The sequence below is a fragment of the Bubalus bubalis genome, chromosome 9 (genome assembly GCF_019923935.1).
Source record: "Bubalus bubalis isolate 160015118507 breed Murrah chromosome 9, NDDB_SH_1, whole genome shotgun sequence".
Lineage (NCBI taxonomy): Eukaryota > Metazoa > Chordata > Mammalia > Artiodactyla > Bovidae > Bubalus > Bubalus bubalis.
In genome coordinates, this window is record NC_059165.1 from 97,409,477 (window position 1) to 97,433,223 (window position 23,747).

The 23,747-nt window shown below is 40.2% G+C and overlaps 2 protein-coding genes across 2 annotated transcripts; both read left to right on the forward strand.

The window, feature by feature from the left end:
- Nucleotides 1-2,280: 2,280 nt before the first annotated feature.
- Nucleotides 2,281-3,219, forward strand: LOC102407991 (olfactory receptor 18-like). Its single transcript, XM_006057451.3, has one exon. It carries the CDS (start codon nt 2,290-2,292, stop codon nt 3,217-3,219), a length of 930 nt encoding a protein of 309 aa, XP_006057513.3. The 5' UTR covers nt 2,281-2,289.
- Nucleotides 3,220-7,377: 4,158 nt separating this feature from the next.
- LOC102407650 (olfactory receptor 18-like) lies at nt 7,378-8,377 on the forward strand. Its single transcript, XM_006057450.4, has one exon. It carries the CDS (start codon nt 7,448-7,450, stop codon nt 8,375-8,377), a length of 930 nt encoding a protein of 309 aa, XP_006057512.2. The 5' UTR covers nt 7,378-7,447.
- Nucleotides 8,378-23,747: the final 15,370 nt, after the last annotated feature.

Below are 23,747 nucleotides of genomic sequence, written 5' to 3' on the forward strand. Positions count from 1 at the left end.
TGATAGTGATGAAAATCGTGACAATAACCACAAAATATCACAAAGCCTTATGTAGGAATTCATGTGCCAGGCTCTGAACTAATGTTTTTCTGTGACTTGTTTTCTTTTACCTGCATTGCTGCTGCTGCTGCTAAGTCGCTTCAGTCGTGTCCGACTCTGTGCGACCCCATAGATGGAAACCCACCAGGCTCCCCCATCCCTGGGATTCTCCAGGCAAGAACACTGGAGTGGGTTGCCATTTCCTTCTCCAATGCATGAAAGTGAAAAGTGAAAGGGAAGTCGCTCAGTCGTGTCTGACTCTTAGCGATTATTACCCCCCAAAAGAGAGCAACACGCTTTATTATCATTTTACACTTGAGGATACACTTGAGCACATCTTAGGATAGGTATTTTAATGTAATTTCAATCTTGCCGTGTGGTAGAGAGGAGGTAAAGTCCGATTTGAATACAGACAGTGAAATACCATTTTGTTTGTTATTATTCAGTCGCTAAGACATGTTGAGCTCTTTGAGACCACAAGGACTGTAGCCCATCAGGCTCCTCTGTCCGTGGGGTTTTTCCTGCTAAGAATACTGGAGTGGGTTGCCATTTTCTCCTTCACGGGATCTTCCCAACCCAGGGATTGAATCCCATTGCAGGCGGATTCCTTAACTGCTGAGCCACCAATGAAGCCCAAAACTCCCATTTACAAGACACCTAAACAGATTTCTCTCCTGCCAACCCAAACTGCATTCAGGGAGCTGAATTTAAAAGAAACACAAACTCTCTGTAAGAAAGAATTTATACCTATGGCTGATTCATGTTGAGGTTTGACCGAAAACAGCAAAATTCTGTAAAGCAATTATCCTTCAATAAAAAAATAAATTAATTAAATGAGAAAAAAAAAAGAATTGGCTTGAAAAGCTCTTAAACTGGCATGAGAAGCCCACTTAATGTTGAGAACTTATTTGGTCTTAAATTTTTTGATGGTTCATAAGAGGTTGGATCTACTGAGAAATCAACCCTTCACAAACCTTTAGGATTAAAGATACATCATAGTTAAGAAGTGTTACCTAGCCACTACAAACAAAAAAACAGCAAACAGTAATCTCAATTTCAGAACTTTCTCTGAGACTATTATAGTACCGATAGAAAAATATTCTGTAATAAGAAAAGCAAATTCAGGGTCTTAATTAGAGTTTATTAACTAATCATTGGTCCATAATATATGAATGCTATCCTCAGGATCAGTGATAGTGTATGATTTTATGCTTTAAATTTTTATAAAGCAATTATCATTCAATTAAAAATAAATACATTTTTTAATTTTAAAAAATAAATAAATTTTTAAAAAAGAAAAAAAATGTAGTCAGTAAGAATTTGCTGTGTGAGGTATTTGCTGTATGACTCAGGAAACTCAAACTGGGGCTCTGTGACAACCTAGAGGGGTGGGAGGTGGGAGGGAGGCTCAAGAGGGAGGGGACATATGTATACCTATGGCTCATCCATGTTGATGTATGGCAGAAACCAACACAATATTATAATCATCCTTCAATTAAAAATAAATAAATTAAGGGGAAAAGAGATATTAAAAATACATTTATAGAAATATGAAGTCCACTAAGAGCAAATATTTATATTTGAGTTATATGTGTGACCACAACACACATTTGAGTGAACACATATTTCCATGGAAGATAGATGTCGTAAAACCAAATAAATATGAAAAATCTCTAGAAGTTAATTTAAAAAATAGAAATGCTATCTGATTAGGAATTTTTTAAAATTTATACCCCAGAGAGTGGTTTTAGCTGTTTAGGACTACATTACAAATCAAGAGTTTCTTGTACATCATTCAGATAAGATACAGTATATTTGAGTGTTTTTTAGTGTCCTTTAATTAGAATGACTTTTCTAAGAGAGAAAAAACTTTTACTATAGATTTTTCCTTCAAAATTGAGGGGACACATATTACATCATGTTCATGAATTTATTATGTCAAAAAGTCCTTACTTCTCTTGCATTCTTTGGCCACATGCCTCTAAAATAGGTAAGTAAAGAAGCAAATGAGTAATTAACCTCCAATTAAAATAAATAAATTTTAGAAAAAGAAGCAAATGATATTTGGGGCCTCATTAAAGATGGGCTCACAACTGAGAAATATTGCTAAAGTTGCTAGGCCATGTGGTCATCAAGTGTGAATATTTTATTTGTTAATTGCTTAAATCCAAAGTATGGACACTTCTCTGGGTGCCTCTACATTTGTTTTGTTTATTCAACACTCTTCTTTTCATAAGGTGCCCCATCTACATGGAAAAAAAGAATTTAACAGGTGTCTCAGAATTCCTCCTCCTGGGCCTCTCAGATGATTCAGACCTGCAGCCCCTCCTCTTTGGGCTCTTCCTGTCCATGTACCTGGTCACTGTGCTTGGGAACCTGCTCATCATCCTGGCTGTCAGCTCTGATTCCCACCTCCACACCCCTATGTACTTCTTCCTCTCCAATTTGTCCTTGACTGATGTCAGTTTCAGCACCACCACCATCCCCAAGATGCTAGTGAACCTCCAGACACACAGCAAATCCATCACCTATGCAGGCTGCCTAACTCAACTGACCTTCTTTTCTCTTTTTGCATTTTTGGAGAGTCTCCTTCTGACAGTGATGGCCTATGACCGGTTTGTGGCCATCTGTCACCCTCTGCACTACCTGGTCATCATGAACCCCCGCTTCTGTGGCTTGTTGGTCCTGGTGTCATTTTCCATCAGCCTTTTGACCTCCCTGCTGCACTACTTGATGGTGTCACAGCTTACTTTCTGTGAAGAAGTGGAAGTTCCTCATTTCTTTTGTGATCCTCCTCAACTCTTCAACCTTTCCTGTTCTGACACCTTCATCAACAACATATTAATCTATTTCATTGGTGCCATCTTGGGTGGAGTTCCACTCTCGGGGATCCTTTACTCCTATACTCGAATTATTTCCTCCATTCTAAGAGTCTCATCTTCAGGTGGGAAGTACAAAGCCTTCTCCACCTGTGGTTCTCATCTGGCAGTTGTTTGTTTGTTTTATGGAACTGGCCTTGGGGTGTACCTCAGCTCAGCTGTCTCATCTTCCCATAGGAAGGGTGCAGTGGCCTCAGTAATGTACACTGTGGTCACCCCTATGCTGAACCCCTTCATCTACAGCCTAAGGAACAAGGACATAAAGAGTGCCCTCTGGAAGATTATTATCAGAAGAACCTAATTTCAATACCTGTGTCATATGTACCTATATGTGTGTGTGTATATGTATATGTTCCTAACCTTTACTGGTAAAGGCAGTAACAACAAATATGTGCACCAAGTGATTCTGAATATTCAGTCTCACACCATATATGTACCTCTCTGTTTATATATTTTTCCTATTAAAATAGCTCTAATGAAATTGGAACATTATTTAGTCACCCAGTGTGAGTCATAACCATTCCAAGATTTTGCATACCACATCACTACACCTTTTCAATTTCCTTATGTATTCCACAGAACCCTTGGTCCCTGGCAGTCTTGTTTCCATAGTTACAAAATAAATGCAGCTCTTTGTTGTTGTTGTTGTTCAGTATCTCCGACGTGTCCGACTCTTGCAACTCCATGGACTATAGCATATCAGGCTACTCTGTACTCCACTATCTCCTGGAGTTTGCTCAAATTCATGTGCATTGATTTGGTGATGCTATCTAACCATAGCATCCTCTGCCACCCACTTTTCCTGCCCTCAGTCTTTCCCATCATCAGGGTATTTTCCAATAAGTCAGCTCTTTGGATCAGGTAGCCAAAGTATTGAAGCTGCAGCTTCAGCATCAGTTTTTCCAATGAATATTCAGGGTTGATTTCCTTTAGAATTGACTGGTTTAATCTCCTTACAGTCCAAGGGATTCTCAAGAGTCTTCTCCAGCACCACAATTCAAAAGCATCAATTCTCTGGTGCTCAGCCTTCATGGTCCAACTCTCAAATCTGTACCTGACTACTAGAAAAACCATAGTTTTGATGATATTGACCTTTGTCAGCAAAGTGATGTCTCTTCTTTTTAATAGGCTATCTATGTTTGTCATAGCTTTTCTTCCAAGGAAGGAAACACAGCTCTATTTCTTGTTATATATTGATTCTATACTTTTCCTTTTATTATTCCCTATTTGTCATATGTATCTATACTCTACCATAATGATCAACACATCCAATATATTATTGCTCGTTAATAATCTTTTTGTGAAAATAGAATGGGTATTTAATTTCCAAATCAGAGAAATTTGAAATTAAAATAGGGCACTATGAATACTGAGTTTACATAAGCAGTTATCAATTGGGACTTCCCTAGGAAAACTGGGGTATATGCTTCCTAAGGAGTAGAGAAGAGACTACCTACCAGAGAAAAATTGATTCCAAAATTTTCTGATAAATCTCCTTCCCATTCCGTCTAACTTCTCCCCAATCATATTACTTAGTGAGACATAAAGGGACAAAAAACTGAATGATTCCACAGATAAAGTAGTCAAATTTAAAGAGAATGATGGTTTTGGGATCAGGAAAAGGGGAGTTAGTTTTTAATGGGCACAGAGTGTCCATTAGGGGAAGATGAAATAGTTCTGGAGACAGATAGTGGTGATGGTTGCTAAACAATGTGAATGTACTTAATGCTGCTGAATTGTACAATTAAAAATGGAGAGGTAAATGTTATGTTTATTTTTTTTCTTACCACAACAAAAAAAAATCTCCTGTCAGAAATAAGAGATGAATTGCTCCAAATTTGGGTGTTAACCCTCAGGAATCAACTCCTAGAGGTATCTGCCTCAGCTTCAGAGAGCCCACATCTGATGACTGCATAATGTGAGGTTGTAAGCATTGGGCTCCTTTCCCCCAACTGCAGCCAACTCTAAGGGATCATCTTTATAGCACCCTGGTGGTTTTCATAGAACTTTGAGGGTCTTCAGCTTGGCTTGACTTTTCCACTGCCCTGTCATGCTACAGAGAGTTTGCCAAACCACAGAGTCTAGGGAACAGTTCTCACAAGATTGTCCTCATTTCAGACACCAACACAAGTGCAGTGGTTCCCAGACTCTCACTTTGGGCATCTTGGCTCCAAATTCAAAAACTATAATAACAAAAAACATAAATCTCCAAGACAGAAAGCCGAAACCTTGAGACCAGGACTATAGAAAGAAAAATACAATAATGCCAGAGACAGAAAACTTAACCATGAACATAGAAATACTATCACATTCTTGGAAGAGACCAACATCTCTCTAGATTTCATGATTAATTAAGTGAATTTACAGACATAAAATCATGTATTGCTTCCCCTAATTGAAAAAAAAAGTGTGTCTGAATTTGATGATGAGAAAATAAACTGGAAGGCAGAGGTGAGGAGTACAAGTCAGCCACTTCCAGGCTCTACGGGATCCTTCCTAATACATTCACTTTTCTCCTTTTCCTCTTCCATTAAATTAGCAAATCCTCAGGGATTGAGAGACCATGGACCAGTTTGGCTAATTATCTGCTCTGTGCATGAAGTTCTCCAGGCTGCATCACTGTAAATAATCAGCCTGTGCTTCCCAGCCCTTCAGTTAGCCAGCTCCAGTCCAATGGGATCAATACCCATATGTCTCATCCTCCCAGAGTGGTTGTCTGCACCAGGAGGCCCACACCTGAGTCTGTCTTACTGCCTGTTCTTAGGACAAAGCCTCAGCCTTCATCCAATAGCAGGTAGGGGACAGGCAGCCAATCTGCAACACTCAGTCCTGGTCAAGCGGAGGGACAGCCCAGCCCAGAGAGTGCCAAGTGCAGTGGGAGATACTGAATGCAGGAGGGATGAGGGAGACTTGTGTGCTCATCATCAAGGCAGTGGGAGTTATGATAGTCAGTGGGAGGCCACCAAAATGCAAAGATCAGCTCAAAGCCTACAAGGTTTACGTTATTGTTAGTGGTGGGGATGGTAGAATGCTTATTCAAGTTTTTGTTTTCCTTCCACACTGGTTCTATCTTCCTTGGGCATCTTTTCTACTACCAGGAAACGGGTCCTTCTAAAGTGTCACCTAAGTTCTCCAGATGATCTTGAAGGTGATGGTGATGAAATGAGGACAACCACAGTATTACAAAGACTTATGTAGGAATTCATACACCAGAGGCTGGAGTAATTTTTAAATGTAGTTTGTTATTTTATTTGCATTGAAAGTGTGAATGTTTTAGTCACTAATTCATGTCCAATTCTTTACAACCCCATGGACTGTAGTCTGCCAGGCTCCTCTGTCAATGGAATTCTCCAGGCAAGAATACTGGAGTGGGTTACCATTCCCTTCTCCAGGGGATCTTCCCAATCCAGGGATCAAACCTGGGTCGCCTGCATTACCAGCAGATTCTTTACCATCTGAGCCACCAGGGAAACTACAAGAATACTGGAGTGGGTAGCCATTCTGTTTTCCAGAGGATCTTCCAAACCCAGGGACTGAACTAGGTGTCATCTGTTGCAGACAGATTCTTTATTCTTTGAGGCAACAGGGAAGCTCTGTATCTGCATTCCCATCCCCCAAAAGAAAGCAACATGCATTATTATCATTTTCCACCTGAGGATAAGAATTTTAACTTTAATGTAATTTTGTTCAGGCTCTGTGGTAGAGAGGAGAATAAAGCCAGATTCGAATGCAGACAGTGACACTCAATTTACAAGTCACCTTGACAGTATTCTATCCTGCCAATCCAGCCAACATTTAGGGGGCTGAATTTAGGAGAAACACAAACTCTCTATAAGTAAGAATTGTCATGAAAAGCTCTCTTAAGCTGGCATAAGGAGGACAGCTTGGTGTTTGAGACCTGATTAGGTCTTAAATTTTTTGACTGTTCATAAGAGGTGGGATTTGATGAAAAATCAAGCCTTCATATATATTCAGGAACAGAAGGATATTAAAGAAGTTTTACCTGGCCACGACAAACATATACAGCAAAATGTAAACTCAACCACCAATCTTTTTCTGAAAGTATTTGATACCGATTGAAAAAAAATTCTGTGTGTCTCTGGAAACATGCTATGTAGGCCTTCCACCCACTTTTATTGATTTTTTTTTTCTGATATTGAGTTTCACAAGCTGTTTATGTATTTTGGGGCTTAATTATTTGTCCATAGCTTCATTTGCAAATATTTTTTCCTATTTTGAGCTTTGTCTTTTCATCTCATTTATGGTTATCTTTCCTGTGCAAAAGCTTTTAATTTTAATTGGGTCCCATTTTTGTTGTTGTCATGTTACATTTTATTTTCATTACCCTAGGTGGTGGGTCAAAAAAGATCTTACTGTGATTTAGATCAAGGAATGTTCTTCCTATATTTTTCTTCTAGTACTTTATTTGTGAATTGATTAAATTCAGTTTGGACACTTATCTAGGTGCCTGTACCATTGTTTTGTGTATTCAACACTCTCTACTTTTTTTTGAAAGGTGTCCCATCAACATGAAACCACAGAATCTAACAGATGTCTCAGAATTCCTCCTCCTGGGCCTCTCAGATGATTCAGACCTGCAGCCCCTCCTCTTTGGGCTCTTCCTGTCCATGTACCTGGTCACTGTGCTTGGGAACCTGCTCATCATCCTGGCTGTCAGCTCTGATTCTCACCTCCACACCCCTATGTACTTCTTCCTCTCCAATTTGTCCTTGACTGATGTCAGTTTCAGCACCACCACCATCCCCAAGATGCTAGTGAACCTCCAGACACACAGCAAATCCATCACCTATGCAGGCTGCCTAACTCAACTGACCTTCTTTTCTCTTTTTGCATTTTTGGAGAGTCTCCTTCTGACAGTGATGGCCTATGACCGGTTTGTGGCCATCTGTCACCCTCTGCACTACCTGGTCATCATGAACCCCCGCTTCTGTGGCTTGTTGGTCCTGGTGTCATTTTCCATCAGCCTTTTGACCTCCCTGCTGCACTACTTGATGGTGTCACAGCTTACTTTCTGTGAAGAAGTGGAAGTTCCTCATTTCTTTTGTGAACTTTCTCAACTCCTCAACCTTTCCTGTTCTGACACCTTCATCAATAACATATTAATCTATTTCATTGGTGCCATCTTGGGTGGAGTTCCACTCTTGGGGATCCTTTACTCTTATATTCAAATTATATCCTCCATTCTAAGAGTCTCCTCATCAGATGGGAAGTACAAAGCCTTCTCTACCTGTGGTTCTCATCTGTCAGTTGTTTGCTTATTTTATGGAACTGGCCTTGGGGTTTATTTCATCTCCACTGTCTCATTTTCCCACAGGAAGAGTGCAGTGGTCTCGGTGATGTACACTGTGGTCACCCCTATGCTGAACCCTTTCATCTATAGCCTAAGGAACAAGGACATCAAGAGTGCCCTGTGGAGAATTATCATCAGAAAAGCCTGATTTCAATACTTGTGTAATTTCTCTGTTGTTGTTTGTTAAGACTGTAAAAGACAGTAAAATCAAATATGTGCAACAAGTAACTGAATCTGCAGTTCCATAGCATATATGTAGCAATTTGGGTTTCTGGTTACATTTTTTTTTCCTCTTAAATTAGCTCTACTGAGATTGGAACATTATTTGGGGTCATAACCCTTCCAAGATTTTGCACACCACCTAACTGTACACTTCTCAATTTCCTTATGTATTACCCAAAGCCTTTGGTCACAGGCAGTCTTATTTCTATAGCTTCCAAATAAACACAGATCTATTTCTTGTCATATACTGAATCTTTGGGCTTTCCTGCTGGCCTAACAGTAAAGAATCCTCCTGTAGTACAGGAGATGAGAGTTCAGTCCCTGGGTTGGGAAGATCCCATGGAGAAGGAAATGACACCTCACCCCAGCATTCTTGCCTCAGAAATCTCATGGACAGAGAAGCCTGGCAGGCTACAGTCCCTGAGGTCCCAAAACATCTTAGTGACTAAACAACAACTGATTCTATGTTTTCCTATTGTTATTCCCAATCTGTTATGTGTATTTAAACCCTACCTTAATGACCAAGACATCTAATATATTTTTGCTCCTTAATGAATTTTGGCAAATAGGATGGGTATTTCATTTCATTTCCAAACCAAAGTATTCTGATATTAAAATAGGATGCTATGAATACTAAGTTTGAATAAGAAGTTGTTAACTGGGAATTTACTAGGAAAACTGGGATGTGTGCTTCCTGAGGGGTAGATATAGAGTACCCACCAAAGTAAAGTCAATTCCCAATTTTTCTGATAATTCTCCTTCCCATTCCATCTAACTTCTCCCCAGCTATATTACATAAGTAAAGTTGCTCAGTTGTGTGTGACTGATCTTCACAATCCCATGAACTGTAGCCTACCAGGCTCCTCCATCTGTCAAATTTTCCAGGCAACAGTACTGGAGTGGGTTGCCATTTCCTTCTCCAGTGGATCTGCCCAACCCAGGGATTGAACTCAGGTCTCCCTCATTTCAGGCAGACGCTTTACCCTCTGAGCCACCAGGGAAGCCCAATCATATTACATAATCAGACATAAAGTACGGGGAGGGAGGTGGGAGGAGGGTTCAGGATGGGGAACACGTGTACACCCATGGCAGATTCATGTTGATGTATGGCAAAACCAATACAATATTGTAAAGTAATTAACCTCCAATTAAAATAAATAAATTTATATTTTTAAAAAATTGAATAAAATAAAAAAAGACCAGAAGTTGAGTAATTCCACTGATATGAAGTACCTAAAGTAGTCAAATTCCTATAGACAGAGAAGAGAATGATGGTTGCCAGAGGCTTTGGGAGGAGGAAAGTGGAGTTAGTGTTTAATGGGCACAGAGTTTCAGTTGGGGAAGACAAAATAGTTCCGGAGATGAATGGTGGTAATGGTTGCAAACAGTATGAATATACTTAATGCCACTTAACTGTACACTTAAAAAGAGTTAACAGGGTAAAATTTATCTTATGTTGTTTCACCACACACACACACACACACACAATCGGTCAGAAATGAGAGATGCTTTCCCCAAATGTTGGGTGTTATTCAGCCCTCAAGATTTATGTAGATGTATGGCAAAACCATCACAATATTATAAAGTAATTATGCTCCAATTACAATAAAGAAACTTTTTTAAAAAGAATCAACATCTAGAGGGATCTCCCTCAGATACAGAGAGCCCAAGGCTGCCCACATCCGAAGACTGTATGATGTGAGTATATAAGCATTTGATTCCTTTCCCCTCAACTGCAGACAAATCTAAGGGGTCATCTTTAGAGCACCCTGGTGGTTTTTATAGACCTCTGAGGGGCTTCAACTTGGCTTTATTTTTTCCACTGCCCTTTCATACTGAAGAGAACTGGCCACACCACAAAATCGAGAGAACCATCCTCACGAGCCTGCCCTCATATCAGATACCGCCACAAGTGCACTGGTCCCCAGGGTTCCAGCCCAATTCGTGCTGAATGTGCTCAGTACTCAATCATATCCAACACTTAGCAACCCCATGGACTGTAGCCTACAAGGCTCCTCTGTCCATGGAATTTTCCAGGCAAGAATATTAGAGCTGGTTGTCATTTCCTATTCCAGAGGACCTTCACAACCCAGGGATAGAACCCACATCTCTTGTATCTCCTACAGGGCAGGCAGGTTCTTTACCACTGCACCCTTTGGGAAGTTCCATGTCTGATGTAACTGAATATTCTTATTATCTGATAGGCAGAAAACTAGATAAATATGTGCAGCTTAATTGAGAAAACTGCATATCTCACTTTCTGTCTATTATTTAATGAAGACTTAATCTCTGAGTTCCTCATACATAGACTATGAGCCAGGAATACTGCAAGGATAAGATGTAGAAGGTCACAACAAACCACATCTCACATATCCTGCTTTAAAATTAAAAAGACACTGTCTTAATGAACACTAAGAGTTCAAACACAAAGGTTTTAAAGAAAAATATATTTAGAGAGAGATGTGACCTCTTTATTAAGTAGAAATAAGCAATGCAGGAGATGCCAGAGACCCGGGTTCGAGTCCTGGGTTGGGAAGATCCCCTGGAGGAGAGCACAACAACCCACTCCAGTATTCTTGCCTGGGGAATCCCATGGACAGAGGAGCCTGGTGGGCTATAGTCCAAAGGTCGTAAAGAGTCAGACATGACTAAGGGATGAACACTGAGATGTTTGTAGAACTCAAGCACTAGAAAGGATGTGGCTTATTCTAACAGTGATGGAAGGACTCTATGGGTGTAAGAGAAACAAGAGATATTTCTGGCTGTATGGCTAGAAACAGCAAGGTGGGATCTGCAGAAGTACCCACAACAGGGCAAGTTTTTCATGTTCTAGTTCTTCTCTGGTGAATTTTTCTTGAAAAGATGATGTTTTGGAGCCAAGGCTGGAACACAGAGAAATATCTCCATAGTTTTATTCTTTTTAGAGTCAACTGTACAGAGGGTTGGTTAATGAGGCTGGTTAAGTGGGTAGCTTCAAAGATGCTTTCAAAGATCCCCAGCACCTCTGTTCATGCCCTTGTACATACGTGTCTCCTTGGACTGAACACAGTGACTTGTTTCCAGTCAACTGAATTTGGAAAACTATTGGCCTGTCGCTTCCACCATTAATGTGTAAAAGAGCTCAACTTTCATCTTGCCAGTCCTCTCCAGTCTACTGACCACCTTGCTGTGATGGAAGTCAGTTGCCGAGTCATAAGAGGTAAGAAACTAAGAGAATCCTCTAGTCTCCAAAGCACTCAGTACTATGAACAGACATGGAAATGAGCTTGGAATCAAATATTCTTCTAGTCAAACCTTGATAAGACTACAACACTGGCCCCCATTTTGCATGTAGATTCTCTGATGCCCCTTGAAGTGTTTAAGCAAGCTAGCAAATTACTAGACAAATATGTTAAAATAAACAGTTGTGTAATGTAACAACATACATCAAATGAAAAGAAAACATAAGAGTTAGAATTTTAAATTAATTCTGTCCTTGGAATTTTCCAGGTAAGAATACTGGAGTGGGTTTCCATTTCCTTCTCCAGGGGATCTTCCCAAACTGGGGATCAAACCCAGGTCTTCTGCATTGCAGGCAGATTCTTTACTGTCTGAGCTACCAGGGAAGCCCCTAAATTAATAGAATTTAGGATTTAAAATTCCAAGCATATTGGAACTAGAAATTGGATTGTCATTCAAAATTCTAAAAACCATAAATCTCCAAGGCAGAAAATCCAAAACTCCAGACAAGGACTATAGAAAAAAAATATGACAATGCCAGAGACAGAAATCTTTTTTTTTTTATAGGTTATGGTATAATTCTTTTTTTTTTTTCTTTCTTTTTTTTTAAATTTTATTTTATTTTTAAATTTTACATAATTGATTAGTTTTGCCAAATATCAAAATGAATCCGCCACAGGTATACATGTGTTCCCCATCCTGAACCCTCCTCCCTCCTCCCTCCCCATTCCATCCCTCTGGGTCGTCCCAGTGCACCAGCCCCAAGCATTCAGTATCGTGCATCGAACCTGGACTGGCGACTCGTTTCATACATGATATTTTACATGTTTCAATGCCATTCTCCCAAATCTTCCCACCCTCTCCCTCTCCCACAGAGTCCATAAGACTGTTCTATACATCAGTGTCTCTTTTGCTGTCTCGTACACAGGATTATTGTTACCATCTTTCTAAATTCCATATATATGGGTTAGTATACTGTATTGGTGTTTTTCTTTCTGGCTTACTTCACTCTGTATAATAGGCTCCAGTTTCATCCACCTCATTAGAACTGATTCAAATGTATTCTTTTTAATGGCTGAGTAATACTCCATTGTGTATATGTACCACAGCTTTCTTATCCATTCATCTGCTGATGGACATCTAGGTTGCTTCCATGTCCTGGCTATTATAAACAGTGCTGCGATGAACTATGAAAATAAAGATACTATCAGAATCTTGGGAGGGAAGACCTAAATCTCTCTAAATTTCATGACCAATTCAGTGGATTTACAGACATAAAATCATGTATTGCTTCCCCTAATTGAAAAAAAAAATGTGTCTGAATTTGATGATGAGGAAATAAACTGGAAGGCAGAGGTGAGGAGCAGAAGTCAGCCTCCTCCAGGCTCTACTGGATCCTTCCTAATACATTCATTTTTCTCCTTTTCCTCCTCCATTAAATTAGCAAACCCTCAGGGACTGAGAGACTGTGGACCAGTTTGGCTAATTTGCTACGTGCATGAAGGTCTCCAGGCTATATCACTGTAAATAAGCAGCCTGTGCTTCCCAGCCCTTCAGTTAGCCAGCTCCAGTCCAATGGGATCAATACCTGTGTGTCTCATCCCCCCAGAGTTGTTGTCTGCACCAAAGGCCCACACCTGAGTCTGTCTTGCTGCCTGTCCTGAGGACAAAGCTTCAGCCCTCATTCAACAGCAGGTAGGGAAGGGGCAGCCAATCTACATCCCTCAGTCCTGGTCCAGCAGAGACACAGCTCAGCCCAGAGAGTGCCAAGTGCAGTGGGAGACACTGAGGGCAGGAGGAAATGGAGGAGCCTTGTTTGCTCACCATCAAAGAAGTGGGACAGTTGGAATAGTCAGCGGGAGGCCACTAAAATGCACAGATTCAGCTCAAAGCCTGAGGTTTATGTTATTGTTAGTGGTGGGGATCCCAGAACACTTAAGTTTTTGCTTTCCTTTCACACTGGTTCTATCTTCCTTGAGCATCATTTCTACCTGATTAGGAAACAGCTCCCTCTAAAGTGTCCCCCTAAGTTATCCAGATGTTCTTGAAGGTGACGGTGATGAAATGATGACAATAACCACAGTATTACAAAGACATATGTAGGAATTCACACACCAGAGGCTGAAGTGATTTTTTAATGTAGTTTGTTATTTTATTTGCATTGAAAGTGTGAATGTGAAAGTTTTAGTCTCTATGTCATGTCCGACTCTTTTCAACCCTATGGACTGTAGTCCGCCAAGGCTCCTCTGTCAGTGGAATTCCCCAGGCAAGAATACTGGAGTGGGTTGCTATTCCCTTCTCCAGGGAATCTTCCCAACCCAGGAACCAAACCCTAGTGTCCCACATTGCAGGCAGATTCTTTACTCTTTGAACCAATAGGGAAACCCTTTATCTGAATTACTATCCCCCACAAAAAGAGAGCAACATTCATTATTATCACTTTACACCTGAGGGTGGAAATTTTAGTTTTAATGTAATTTTGATCAGGCCCTGTGGTATAGAAGGGGATAAAGTCAGATTCGAATGCAGACAGTGAAACTCCATTTACAAGGCACCTTGATAGTATTCTGTCCTGTCAATCCAACCAATAGTCAGGGAGCTGAATTTAGGAGAAACAGAAACTCACTATAAGGAAGAATTGGCATGAAAAGCTCTTAAGCTGGCATAAGGAGGCTAAAGTAGTGTTTAGGACCTGATTGGGTCTTGATTTTTTTGACTGTTCATAAAAGGTAGGATCTGATGAAAAATCAACCCTTCACAAATACTTAGGATTAGAGGCATATATAAGAAGTTTTACCTAGCCACTACAAACAAACACAGCAAAACATAAACTCACACTCCAACCTTTCTCTGAGAGTGTATGACATTGATAAAGAAAACATTCTCTATGTCTTCGGAGGAGGCCTTCCCTGATGGTTCATGGTAAAGAATCTGCCTGCAATGCAGTAGACCCAAGTTTGATCCCTGGGGCAGGAAGATCCCCTGGAGAAGGGAATGGCAACCCACTCCAGTATTCTTGCCTGGAGATTTTCAAGGACAGGGGAGCCTGGCAGGCTACAGTCCATGGGGTCACAAAGAGTTAGACATGACTGAACAACTAACACACTTTAGAGAAATTTCTGCATAGGAATTCCATCCATTTTTTGATTGAGTTGCTTATTTTTTCTGATATTGAGTTTCATAAGCTGTATATTTTGGAGATTACTACCTTGTCCATTGCTTCATTTGCAAATACTTTCTCCCATCCTGAGGATTGTCTTTTCATCTCATTTATGGTTGTCTAAAGAGATGGGAATACCAGACCACCTGACCTGCCTCTTGAGAAATTTGTATGCAGGTCAGGAAGCAACAGTTCAAATTGGACATGGAAAAACAGACTGGTTCCAAATAGGAAAAGCAGTATGTCAAGGCTGTATATTGTCACCCTGCTTATTTAACTTCTATGCAGAGTACATCATGAGAAATGCTGGGCTGGAGGAAGCACAAGCTGGAATCAAAATTGCCGGGAGAAATATCAATAACCTCAGATATGCAGATGACACCACCCTTATGGCAGAAAGTGAAGAGGAACTAAAAAGCCTCTTGATGAAAGTGAAAGAGGAGAGTGAAAAAATTGGCTTAAAACTCAACGTTCAGAAAACGAAGATCATGGCATCTGGTCCCATCACTTCATGGGAAATAGATGGATAAACAGTGGAAACAGTGTCAGACTTTATTTTGGGGGGCTCCAAAATCACTGCAGATGGTGACTGAAGCCATGAAATTAAAAGACGCTTACTCCTTGGAAGAAAAGTTATGACCAACCTAGATAGCATATTGAAAAGTGGAGACATTACTTTGCCAACAAAGGTCCGTCTAGTCAAGGCTATGGTTTTTCCAGTGGTCATGTATGGATGTGAGAGTTGGACTGTGAAGAAAGTTGAGCGCCGAAGAATTGATACTTTTGAACAGTGGTGCTGGAGAAGACTCTTGAGAGTCCCTTGGACTGCAAGGAGATTCAACCAGTCCATTCTGAAGGAGATCAGCCCTGGGATTTTTTTGGAAGGACTGATGCTAAAGCTGAAACTCCAGTACTTTGGCCACTTCATGCAAAGTGTTGATTCATTGGAAAAGACTCTGATGCTGGGAGGGATGGGGGGCAGGAGGAGAAGGGGACGACAGAGGATGAGATGGCTGGATGGCATCACTGACTCGATGGATGTGAGTCTGAGTGAACTGCAGGAGCTGGTGATGGACAGGGAAGCCTGGCGTGCTGCGATTCATGGGGTCACAAAGAGTCAGACAGGACTGAGAGACTGAACTAACTGACTGACTGACCTGCTGTGCAAAATCTTTTCATTTTAATTAGGTCCCATTTGTATGTTTGCTTTTATTTTCATTTTCCTAGGAGGTAGGTCCGGAGAAGCCAATGGCACCCCATTCCAGTACTCTTGCCTGGAAAATCCCATGGACAGAGGAGCCTGGTGCCCTGCAGTCCGTGGGGTCACCAAAAGTTGGATACGACTGAACGACTTCACTTTCACTTTTCACTTTCATGCATTGGAGAAGGAAATGGCAACCCTCTCCAGTGTTCTTGCCTGAAGAATCCCAGGGATGGGGAAGCCTGGTGGGCTGCCGTCTATGGGATCGCAAAGAGTCAGACACGACTGAAACGACTTAGCAGCAGCAGCAGCAGGAGATAGGTCAAAAAAGATCTTGCTGTGCTTTTTGTCAAGGAGTGTTCTTCTGATGTTTTCCTCTAAGAATTTTAAACTGCCCAGTCTTATATTTAGGTCTTTAATCTATTTTGAGTTTATTTTTGTGTATGGTGTTAGGGAGTGGTAGGAATGTAGATTTTTTTTTTTAATTACATAAGCTTTATTTAAAGTCAAAAAATTAGACTTAAATAAATGGAAATATTTACTATGTACCAGATGAGAAATTTCGATATAGTTAAGATGACAATTCTCCCCAAATAAATCTATAAATTCAGTGTAACTACAATTAGAAGTGAAGCAGGGTTTTTGTGTTATCTGTATGCTGATCTTGATACATGGAAGGCTTTCTTGGTGACTTTGAGGATCTTTTGTACAAAATAATATTCAGAGGTTCATTTAGATTTTTAAAGCTAATGTTCAATTTATTAAAGACATAAATCGAAGAACCGCCTCTTTCCTTAAACTTTTTTTTTTGTTGGCTGTGACAGATCTTCATTGTTCGAGCTTTTCTCTAGTTGTGGCAAGCAGGGAATACTCTCAAGTTGTGGTAAGTGGACTTCTCTTTGCAGAGGTTTCTCTTGTTGCAGAGCATGGACTCTAGGGCACGTGGGCTTCAGTAGTTGCAGCTCCAGAACATAGGCTCAATAGTCGTGGTGCATAAAGCTACTATGGAGAACAGTATGGAGGTTCCTTAACAAATTAAAAATAGAGCTACCATATGATCTAGCAATCACCGTCCTGGGCCTACACTGAGAAAACTGTAAATCACAAAGACACATGCATCCAAGGTTCATTGCGGCACTATTCACAATAACTAGGACATACAAGCAACCTAAACATCCACAAACAGATGAATGGATAAAGATGTGGTACATATATGCAATGGAATATTACTCAGCCATAAAAGGAATGACATTGGGTCATTTGTAGAGACATGGATGGACCTAGAGACAGTCATACAGAGTGAAGTAGGTCAGAAAGAGAAAAACAAATATCTAGAAAAATAATCTATAAAAATAGTACAGATGAACCTATTTTCAGGGCAGGAATAGAAACACAAGACATGGAGAATGGACTGGTGGTCATGGAGCAGGAGAAGGGTGGGATAAATTGGGAGAATTGACATTTGTGTACTGTATGAAACAGATAGCTAATGGGAAGCTACTGTATAGTACAGACAGCTCAGCTGGGTGCTCTGTGGTGACCTAGGTGGGTGGGAGGAGGAAGCAGGAGTGAGGTCTACAAGGGAGGGGGTATGTGTATACACATACGTGATTCACTTTGTTGTACCACAGAAACTAACACAACATTGTAAAGCAACTATACTCCAATTTTTAAAAATTTGCAAATACAAAAAACAAGTTCATATATATGTTAAAATTTAATTGTTAATCATTGGTGCATTGTATATTAATACTGTCTTCAAGATCAGCAATGCCAAATGGTTTTGTTCTTTCAGCAAAAACATATTCATCAAAATGTGAAGTTCTAAACGTAAGACCAGAAACTATAAAACTCCTAGAGGAGAACATAGGCAAAACACTCTCCAAAATAAATCACAGCAGGATCCTCTATGACCCACCTCCCAGAATATTGGAAATAAAAGCAAAAATAAACAAATGGGGCCTAATTAAAATTAAAAGCTTCTGCACAACAAAGGAAACTATAAGCAAGGTGAAAAGACAGCCTTCAGAATGGGAGAAAATAATAGCAAATGAAGCAACTGACAAAGAATTAATCTCAAAAATATATAAGCAACTCCTGCAACTCAATTCCAGAAAAATAAACGACCCAATTATGACCCAGAACTGCCATACGACCCAGCAATCCCACTACTGGGCATACACACTGAGGAAACCAGAAATGAAAGAGACACGTGTACCCCAATGTTCATCGCAGCACTGTTTATAATAGCCAGGACATGGAAGCAACCTAGATGTCCATCAGCAGATGAATGGATAAGAAAGCAGTGGTACATATACACAATGGAGTATTACTCAGCCATTAAAAAGAATACATTTAAGAAAGCTATGGTACATATACACAATGGAGTATTACTCAGCCATTAAAAAGAATACATTTGAATCAGTTCTAATGAGGTGGATGAAACTGGAGCCTATTATACAGAGTGAAGTAAGCCAGAAAGAAAAACACCAATACAGTATGCTGCTGCTGCTAAGTCACTTCAGTCGTGTCCAACTCTGTGCGACCCCATAGACGGCAGCCCACCAGGCTCCCCCGTCCCTGGGATTCTCCAGGCAAGAACACTGGAGTGGGTTGCCATTTCCTTCTCTAATGCATGAAAGTGAAAAGTGAAATTGAAGTCGCTCAGTTGTGTCGGACTCCTAGCGACCCCATGGACTGCAGCCCACCAGGCCCCTCCATCCATAGGATTTTCCAGGCAAGAGTATAGAGTATACTAATGCATATATATGGAATTTAGAACAATGGTAACGATAACCCTGTATGCGAGACAGCAAAAGAGACACAGACGTATAGAACAGTTTTTTGGACTCTGTGGGAGAGGGAGAGGGTGGGATGATTTGAGAGAGTGGCATTTAAACATATGTACTATCATATGCAAAATGAATCGATGCTTGAGGCTGGTGCACTGGGATGACCCAGAGGGATGGGATGGAGAGGGAGATGGGAGGGGGGTTCAGGATGGGGAACACATGTACACCCATGGTGGATTCATGTCAATGTATGGCAAAACCAATACAATATTGTAAAGTAATTAGCCTCCAATTAAAATAAATAAATTTATATTAAACAAAAATGTGAAGTTCACCAAGACCAAGTGTTTATCAGTTACAGCTGAAGAGACTGACCAAACCACCCACACATTTGAGTGAGTTTCTATCTCCATGAAAGATGTATTTTATAAAACAAAAAAACGATGAAAAACCCTTAAAGTTAACTAGCAAATACGAATACTATCTGACTCTGAACATTTGATTTTAATTTAGAATCCAGTGAGTAAAGTTTTATCTTTTTAGGACTACATTGCAAGTCAATGAACTTTCTTGTACTACATTTAGATAAGATACAGTATATTTGAGTGCTTTTTAGTGTCCTCTAAGTATATTTTTATTTAATCAGAAGAATATTTTTTCATTTTTATTTTCCCATTAAAACTAGGGAGCAGATATATTATTGGGTTCATAGATTTGTTATCTCAAAATTTCCTTACCTCACTAACATTGTTTGGCCCCATGCCTTTAAAAACAGTGCTAAAAGAAGCTAATGATGACTTCCCTGGGGGCCCAGTGGTAAAAGAATCTGCCTGCCAATGCAGGAGATGTGGGTTTGATCCCTGGGTCAGTAAGACCCCTAGAAGAAGAAATTGGCAAACCACTCCAGTATTCTTGCCTGGGAAATCCCATGGACAGAGGAGCCTGGCAGGCTACAGTCCATGCAATCGCAAAAGAGTTGGACATGACTTAGCAACTAAATAACAACCACTGTGGACTTCCCTGGTGGCTCAGAAGATAAAATGTCTGTCTACAATGCGGGAGACCTGGGTTCCATCCCTGAGTCAGGAAGATCCGCTGGAGAAGGAAATGGCAATCCACTCCAGTACTATTGCCTGGAAAATCCCATGGACAGAGGAGCCTTGTAGGCTACAGTCCATGGGGTTACAGAGTTGGACACGACTGAGCGACTTAACTTTCACGTTCAGAAGTTCTTTAAATATTCTGGTATGTTTGCAGCAACATGGATGGACCTAGAGAGTGGTATACTGAGTGAAATAAGTCAGAGAATGAGAAATATCATATGACATCCCTTATATGTGGGATCTAAAAAGAAATGATACAAATGAACTTACTTACAAAATAGAAAGAGACAGACTTAGAAAACAAACTATGGTTGCCTGGGGTCTGGGTGGGAGGTGTAGGGAAGGGATAGTTAGGGAATTTCTGAAGGTCATGTACACACAGCCATATTCAAAATGGATAATCAACAAGGACCTATTATATATCACATGGAACTATACTCAATGTTATGTGGCAGCCTGGATGGGAGGGGAGAATGGACACATGTATATGTATGGCTGAGTCCCTTCGCTGTTCACCTGAAAACTACCACAACATTGTTAATTGGGTATACCCCAATACAAAATAAAAGGTTTAAAGTTTGGGGAAAAAATCCTGGGTATGAGACCATGATTTTTTTAGTAGGTTGTGGTAGGCAGAATGTTTCCCTTGCTAAAGATTTCCTCCACTAATCCCCAGGACTGATGTGTATGTCACAGTACGTGGGGACAGGAACTTGGCAGATGTGCTTAAACTAAAAATCTTGAGATGGAGAGATGACCCTATAATATCCAGGTGGGTCCATTGAATCACATGAGTCCTTCAGAGCAGAGAGGCTTTCCTGGCCACAACCAGAGGGAGATGGACCACGGAAGTAGGGTCAGAGGGGGATGCCCTTGCTGCTTTGAAGAAGGAGCATCCAGAAGCTGGAAACAAACTCCTCCTTGGAAACTTGAGAAGGAATCAGCACTGCTGACAACCTGCTTCTAGCCCAGTCATACCTATGCCAGACTTCTAGCCTGCAGAACTATGTGATAACACATTTCCCTTGTTTTTGAAGCCCCTAGGTTGTTAGTAATGAGTTGAGGCAGCAGTAGAAAACTAGTAACCAATATGTTACCACGGGGTTCTGTCCCTCTGTGATTTCCCTTTCATTTCCTACAGTGTCTTTTGATAAACAGAAGCTCTAGATTGAAAAAAAGAAGAAGAAAAAGAAACTGGTGAATACTCTGGGCATCAAAAAAGATGTCCTCACAATTGAGAAATATTGCTGAAGGTGCTGGAGTGTGTGGTCTTCAAGAGTGAAAACTATTTGTGAATTATTAAATACAAAGTTTGGACACTTATCTGGGTGCCTCCACAATTGTTGTTTATTCAACACCCTCTACTTTTTTCTAAAGATACCCCATCAACATGGAACCTCAGAATCTAACAGGTCTCTCAGAATTCCTCATTCTGGATCTTTCAGATGGTCCAGTCCTGCAGCCCCTCCTCTTTGGATTCTTTCTGTCCAAAGAGTATATCCTGGTATATCCAGGTATATCCTGGTCACCATGTTTGGGAACCTGCTCATCATTCTGGCTGTCATCTCTGACCCCCATGTTAACATCCTCATGTATTCCTTCTTTTCCAATTTTTCCTTGGCTGACATCAGTTTCAACACCACCACTGTCCCCAAGATGTTAGTGAATCTCCAGACACACAGCAAATCCATGCCCTAGGCAGGGTGTCTAGCTCAGGGGAACTTTTTCTCTCTTTTTGCATGTTTGCAGAGTCTCCTTCAGATGGTGATTTCCTATGACCGGTACGCCTCAGTGACGTACACTGTGGTCACCCCTATGCTGAACCCTTTTATCTATAGCCTGAGAAACAAGGGCATTAAGTGTGCCCTCTGGAGGATTATCAGCAGAATAGTCTAATCTCAGTGCTAGTGTCATTTTTTTTTTTTTTTTGAGGGGGGCGGTCTTTTTTGGTTCATAAGACTGGAAAAGGCAGAAAAATCAAATATGTGATACAGGAAACCAGATGCTGTGGTAATGTCACATATATGTATCTATCTAGCTCTTGGCTTTCTCTTTACACAATTTGTCCTTGAGAGAGTCAATTTCTAGGCAGGTTGATAAGAAGTCTGGGGGTCCCCAAGGAGAGAGGGTTCTGGAATTCTCAAGGAGGAGGAAAGGACAAACATTTTTTTTCCTCTACATTCCTTAGTCTTAGTCAATTACAACTCAGTTTAAACTCTGTACTAGGGATTATAAAACAACAATGTAGCCTGATTTTATACTTTAATAAAACTCTATTACACAAAAGCTCTGAGCGATCAAGCCTCGTCTCTGGCCCTGGATTGAATTCTTCTCCTCCAAAGGCCAAGAATTCCAGTCTTTCGTGGTTCAGCAACAACCTTTCATCCTCTTGGAATAGCTTTAACAGAATTGGGAAATATTTTGGACTTTCCACTTGAGTCATAATTCTTCTTGGATTTTGCATAGCATATGAGTATACCATGCTCACGTTCCTATGTATTATCCAGGATACATAAAGGCAATGTACTGATCACAGACAGTCTTGTTTCTATCACTGCAAAATAATCATAGATCTCTCTTTCCTGTTATTGATTATTTCTACACTTTGCCTATAATTTTCCCCATTATTTAATAAGAGTATCTAAACACTACCTAAAAAACAAGACATTTAGTATATTTTGTTTCTTAATGATTGTGGCCAGATTTTTTAACATGTAGGATGAATAAGATCCTGCTCAAATTTTGAAATTCAAGTGGTACACTATTAATATTGATTTTTCAAATGGAACTTTTATAGGAAAACTGTGACAAATGCTCCTTCAGAAATAGAATGGAGAGTACCTACCAGAGGAAAGTTGATCCCCAATGTTTCTGATAATTCCTCTTCCTAGTCCATCAACCTTCTCCCCAATCATATTAAATACCCAGACAGAAAGGGACAAATATTAAATGATTTCATGTGTATTAGATACCAAATGAAGTCCAATTCATACTACTGGAGGGCAGAATCATGCATAGAGAAGATTTGGGAGTAGGAATGGGTAGTTAGTGTTTAATACAAACAGTTTCAGTTGGGGGAAGATGAAAAATTCCTGGAGATGGTTGATGGTGATGGTTGCAAAACAATATGAAAGCACTTAATGCCACTGAACTGTACACCTAAAAATGGTTAAGATGGGCTACTGACAGATGAATCAATGAAGATGTGGTATACACACATGATAGAATATTAGAGCCATTAAAAAGAAAGAAAGAAATTCCATTTGCAGCAACATGGATGGATCTAGAGATTATCATTCTAAGCAAAGTAAGTCTGAAAGAGAACGACAAATATGATACTACTTATATGTGGAATCTGAACTACAACACACAGGAACATATCTAGGAGACAGAAGCAGACTCACCAACATAGAGAATAGACTTGTGTTTGCCAAGGGGGAGAAGAGGTAAGGGGAAAGATTAGGAGTTTGTGATTAACAGATGCAAACTATTATATAGAGATGAATACACAACAGGTCCTGCTGTATAGCACAGGGAAATATATTCAATATCCTGTGATAAACCACAATGGAAAAGAATATGAAAAGAATATATACATATATACAAATGAGTCACTTTGCTATACAGCAGAAATTAAACACAGCTAAGTAAAACATCTATACTTCAATAAAATTTTTAGAAGGTGATTAAGACTAAATTTTATATTATTTTATCATAATAATAAAAAAAATCCCCTATCAGGGATGAGAAACATACTGCTCCAAAGTTGGGTGTTAGCACTCAGCAATCTACTTCTAGAGGGATCTGCCGCTAGGCAGGCA

Bases quoted from the DNA above. Each gene is read 5' to 3' on its own strand.
- LOC102407991 (XM_006057451.3), top strand. From the start codon at position 2,290: ATGGAAAAAAAGAATTTAACAGGTGTCTCAGAATTCCTCCTCCTGGGC.
- LOC102407650 (XM_006057450.4), top strand. From the start codon at position 7,448: ATGAAACCACAGAATCTAACAGATGTCTCAGAATTCCTCCTCCTGGGC.